Genomic DNA, 5,512 nt, shown 5'->3' with positions numbered 1-5,512 from the left:
AGCGGCTCTTTGGCATGTTAGCACTCGCAACCCATCGGCTGGAATTAAAGCTCAAATCTTGCATATCAATCCTGTTATTCTCCTGAGCTGTGGAGAATGGTTTGGCCACCCGTCACAATGTCAGGGGAATGTCACCACCTCAGTGGCTGGCTGGAGCTGGTGTTATCTACAGAGAAGAAACGGGGAGGAGGCCAGGAGGGCTGTTAAACGAGTTTTGTAGTTTATTTCCCAAATGCATAGTTTTCCTTTACGTATATGGCTTTTCCCATGAGAAATCCAGATCTTTTGGCCCCTGGGTTTTGTCAAGAAAAGCCTGGCCGGTGGGAGAGCTGCCTGCGCGGACTCATCGCGGACAGCAGAATGGGATTGTCCCCTACCCCTTGTCCCTGCTCATGTCAGGGTGCTTTGCCACAGGACAGCGTGGGGCATCCCTCCGGGTGGCTGTCCCCAGCACAGCACTGCTCGAGCCCTGCCTGGAGCCGTTCACGCTTCCAGTCACGTACGCTGCCGTTTCTGCAGGGCTGATCTCTGCCACTGCAATCAGACGGACTCCAGCCTCCAAGACAGGCACTTCATTCGGGGGGAGCACAAAGGGAGGGGCACTGAGCTGCTTCTCCAGGGAATTTGCTCTCTTACCCCTTTTGCTCCTACAGCCAGGGACCATGGGAAGGCAGCCAGAGCCATCCTGCTCCCCAGCTCGTGCGGGGCACGTCCCTGCCACTGTGTTGCCTGTCTCTGCCCATGGGTGGGACGGGGGCTCTGCCCTTGGCTGGAACTCCAGGGGCACAAAGGGCGGGTGCTGCAGCATCCTCCTGCTCCCCATCCTGAGCATCTCACAGCTGGCTTCAAACAGCCTTCCCCAGCCGCTGGGCCCCTGCCAGGGATGTGGCAGCCTGCAGCCCACGCCTTCTCCTGAGTTTCTTTTCTCCCAGCGGGATGGCAAAGGCCACTTCCTCAACAAGGCCACCTCCTTTCTCCCACTTCTCTGCATGGCCCTGCACCCTCTCTGGGACCCTGTCCCTGCCTGCAGCCACAACCAGCCATCTTGCCTGCACGGGCTCAGCACTGCCCTGCCTTTCCAGAGGGGCTTTTTCCCCATATGTTGCTGGCAGCAAGGGCCTGGGAAGGGAGAGGAGGGCTGGGAAGGTGAGGGAGCGGGATCCAGCGCTGGCAGTGGGGAATTTGCCGACTCTCCACTATAATTAAATACTGTTTGCATTGCTTATTGACAGAGCGCTAAGCTGCACTCCTTTTTAATTTGTTCTTTGATAGTTGCCTTTTGCTGCTAATTGATTTTCAAGGCTTTTTTTTGTTTGGGGTTTTTGGGCCTGATTTAATACCTGCTGTGCTACCAAAGGGTAACCAGAGCTCACCATCATGCCTATCCAGTCCCAGCACCCACTCCCCTGTTCCACTGGTGTTGGCAGGGGCTGCAGGACAAATCCAGGACAAGAGCTGGCATTGCCGGTCTCTGGGCTTTGGGCAATGGCTCTTCTGGTGCATGTGTGGGGCTGGCATCCCCAGGTGATCCTGTGTGCTCTGCTTCTTCCCCAGGATGATCCCGACGGAGAAGAGATCGAGAGGGAGAAGTCCAGCTCCTTGAAGCTGGAGTTTACTGAAGATGCCAACTTCAAGACCAAGGTTAACTATTCATACGCTGCCGTGCAGATCCCAACGGACATCTACAAAGGCTGTGAGTGCCCCTCCTCACCTGCTCTGCTCTGCACTGCCAGGCTGGGCTCAGCCGACACCTCTCCTGCTTGGGGACCACAGCCCTAGAGACTGTCTGGAGGTGACAATGTGTCCCTCCCCAGGGGCTTCCGGAGCTCAGCACGGGCCAAAGATGCAAATCAGGGGTTAGGGGTTATTAGGGAGGAATGGAAAGCAAAGGAGAAAGGGTAGTTATGGCACAGGGTGAAGCTCGGCTGTGCCCACATAGCTGTGATCCTCCCTGTAGAAGAGCTCGGCAAAGCTTGAGGAGGTTCAAAGTGGGTGCCAGAGACGATCAGAGGGACGGAGCAGCTCTGTGCAGGAGCAATTACAGAGGCGACAACTCCCTGCTCATAGAAGGGAGCGAAATGAGGCTAGGCAGTGGGAGTGGACGAAGCAGGGATGCTTCCTCACTGGCTTCAGGCTGCTTGGTGCTGAGGTTATGAAGGAGAAAAAGCAGCTGAAATCATGCAGGAAGGCAGCCAAGGGCCATCGCAGGACAGTGCGATGCTGCCCTGGGGCAGCCCTCACTGCGGGAGCGTGTAAGGGGTGTCAGCCCTGAGGGGTTCTGGTGTCAGAAAGGGGGATCAGGTTGGTGAGCCCACCCAGGAGCAGGCAGGGAGGAATAGATGGACAAACGGATGGATGGATGGATGGATGGGCGGATGGGCGGATGGGATAGGATGTGCTGCATCAGCTTTTCAATCCCTGCCGGGAGGTGACAATCCCTGAGCTTCCAAGGCTCGCTCCTACCTCGCCCTGCTGCAGTGACACATGATGACAGTCGGTCTCCATTTCCCTCTAGTGGCTGCTCTGCACCGAGCTCGGGACCACTCCCAGCTGGAGATCATCCTCCAGCACCCGTGGGCCACATCCTGCGCCCAAACCCAGACCCTGTTGCTGCAGGTGTCCCCCTCGTCTCCCTGCACAGCCAAGGGCACCACTGTCCCCACACCCCCTTGTTTTGGTGACTTTTGTGATCATCCCCCAGCACCCGTGGGCCACATCCTGCGCCCAACCCCAGACCCTGTTGCTGCAGGTGTACCCCTCGTCTCCCTGCACAGCCAAGGGCACCACTGTCCCCACACCCCCTTGTTTTGGTGACTTTTGTCAAGGGCTCCCAGGCGGTCACAGTGGTGACAGAGGTTGAGCTCACGTTCCTGCCCTGAGCAGCATTTTCCCGGTACATGGGCTCGTTACCGGCACAGCCATACTGTGAACCGCGTCAGTGTGACTATTTCTCTGCAGCAGCAGCAGAAGCAGCAGGGTATTAGAAACTTGCAATTAGTTTTATTACCCAGCTAGCACAGACCAAGCAGCTAATGAAGCACATCATGCGAGCAGGGTGGGCTGTGTGGAATGAAATATTTATAACTCCTCACCCCTGCTCGCCAGCCGACGACACGGCTGATGACCTGCCACGGCCACATAAATCATCCAGCTCGGCCGTGGGACGAGAGCAAATTGGAGATAAACGTGCTTCAGGGACTCACGGTTGCTCAGAGAGGGATGCTGGAGAGGGGATGGGGTGAAGGGAGGTCCCAAGCAGGGGAACACCCTCCCAAAGCCCCTTCCCATCCAGGAAAGGGGCCGCAGCCACAGGTGCAATGGTCTGTGGGCATGGGGGTGCACTGAAAAGCCAGGGTGCAGGACAGGGTGTTCAGCTGCTGCACCCCAGAGAGCAGATTTGGGGTGTGGATGCAGGGCCACCTGTGTGCCCTCTCCTGCTGGGGACACTGGCAAGTGTGACCAGTTCCCAGAGAGCTGCGGGTGGGGAGCATCTGCCTGCAGGGACCCAGCAGAGAGGTGCTATCGCTGCTGGGCACGCTAATTAAAGCACTGCGGAAACGCCCTCCACCGTCACCCCTCGCTACACACACAAATTACATCCTATATGTGTTTTATTTACTGTGCCATTTTTAATTAAATCTGCAATCGCTTGCTGTTGGGGCGGAGCTGGGCTCACCGTGATGGGGACAGGGACGAGATGGGGACAGGAACGAGTCTGTCATCGTGTGGGGCTGGAAGTTCTGGCCTTGACTGAGGGGGACAGGATCCATTCTGACCATTGGACACAGGCTCCATCTGATGAGCAACAGCTCATCACTCTGTGCACAGGGAGGGTGTCGGGGCTGTGCTTGTGCACAGGGAGGGGACAGGGGCTGCATTCTGCACACCCTGGTATGGCTGACAGGCCCCAAGGGCCTGGGGGTGCAGACGCTGCCAGGGCTGTCAGGGATGCGTCAGTACCCAGGCCAGGACCTCACCAAGGCTGGTAGCTCTGCCCAGGGCTGTTCCAGGCAGACAGGAGTCTGGCAGCCCGCTCCCAGCTCCTTCTCCTGGGAAAAGCCATGTCCTGTGACAGAGCCAAACAAGAAATCATCCTAAGTGCCCAGATAACAGCGCTCCGTGCCGGCACAGTGCTGAGAAATGGCTGGAGAGATATGGAGAGAGTAAATCACGGTTTGAAGGCACAGCTGTCTGAGTGAAGGAGAAGTCTTTGGCAGTGGTGCTGGCATTGAGGGACCCAGGATTCACCCTGGGTGAAACCTGCCCACATCCCGCCAGCACCGCAAGGCCGTGGTGAAGGCTTGAACCGGTGATGACAGTGTTTCAAGGAGGGACAAGTGTAGGATGAAGGTTTAAGAGAGCTAAATATGCTCCTTAAACACTCAGCAGCTCCCCTGCAGCACCACCCTGGTTGTTCTACCCAATGCTGAGGAGAAGGGCTGCCCCTGGGAGCTCTTGCACCCCAAAGATGCGTTAAGGTTCTCCCAGGAGGAAGAGCAGGAGGAAGCAGCTCCTGGCCTCAGGGTGCTGCCCCTGCGTGCTCCTGCCCACAGCAGCTTGGCTGGCTCCTCCGTGCCATGGGGTGCTGGGGGCTCCCAGATGTTTGAGGTGCCCCGAAGGGCTCCATGAGCACCAAGAGGTCCCACCGTCCCCAGGGCAGTGTCCCCACTGGCTGGACAGCCCCATACCCACCACACTGCCTCCCTACGCTCCTCCTGCCCTCCTTGATTAATCACAGGCTGGGGCTGCCGGCAGCTTATCTTTTGCTTTAATAGCTGAATAATTTAAAACGCTCTTTGCTGGCATCTTAATTGCTTTTGTGTCAGGTGCAAGGCCAGCGGGAATGCAGAGCAGTGCCCGGGAGGCTCCACGCAGCCCCATGGGGACCCAGCCCATTGGTTTCCCAGCTGATGACTGTCCTCAAGGAGTGGGGCTGGCACATGGCAGGAGGAGTGGGGCTTTTTGCCGGGAATGGGGTGAGATGGCAAGCCAGCTGTCCCCAGCAGTGGTTGTCTCTGTACCAGAGCCAGGGGACAGGGACTGTGAGCACCTGGGGAAACCCAGGAGAATGGCTGGGATCTCTGGGGACAAGGGACAGCAGGCTGATGCTGGAGCCTTGTGGGAGTGAGGGGTCCAGGGGGATGCAAGAGTGGCTGCAAAGCTCTTGTGGGCTCCTCTGTAGGAAGGGGCACAGGAGACACACTATCTCTCCCTCCCTGTCATCCCTGTGGGGACACCGTGGTTCCTGTCACCCCCCAGCCCACCCCAGTTCTGCTGCCAGCCACCCGCCTCCAACTCTTGTCTCCCGCAGCCACTGTCATCCTCAATGAGCTGAACTGGACGCAGGCACTGGAGGATGTCTTCATCGAAAACCGGAAGGAGGATCCCTCCCTGCTCTGGCAGGTGTTTGGCAGTGCCACCGGTGTCACCCGCTACTACCCCGGTGCGTGGCAGGGGGGTGGCGGGGGGCAGTTCCTTATGGCAGGGGGGGGGGTGGGGGGGGCGGGGCGGG

The 5,512-nt window shown here is 58.2% G+C and overlaps 1 protein-coding gene across 1 annotated transcript in view; it reads left to right on the top strand.

Moving 5' to 3' along the window:
- Positions 1–5,512, top strand: part of CACNA2D2 (calcium channel, voltage-dependent, alpha 2/delta subunit 2) — a gene marked incomplete at its 3' end in the record, with an annotated part of 36,781 nt that overhangs the window by 21,527 nt on the left and 9,742 nt on the right. The window contains exons 4-5 of the mRNA XM_010140929.1: positions 1,555–1,693; positions 5,312–5,443. Of these exons, the coding sequence (XP_010139231.1) occupies positions 1,555–1,693; positions 5,312–5,443 (271 nt within the window). The remainder of the gene's footprint in view (positions 1–1,554; positions 1,694–5,311; positions 5,444–5,512) is intronic.

The sequence above is a fragment of the Buceros rhinoceros genome, unplaced genomic scaffold (assembly GCF_000710305.1).
Source record: "Buceros rhinoceros silvestris isolate BGI_N320 unplaced genomic scaffold, ASM71030v1 scaffold2768, whole genome shotgun sequence".
In the NCBI taxonomy this organism is placed as follows: domain Eukaryota; kingdom Metazoa; phylum Chordata; class Aves; order Bucerotiformes; family Bucerotidae; genus Buceros; species Buceros rhinoceros.
Note: the sequence above shows the minus strand (reverse complement) of the source record. Positions and strands in the feature narration are given on the sequence as shown.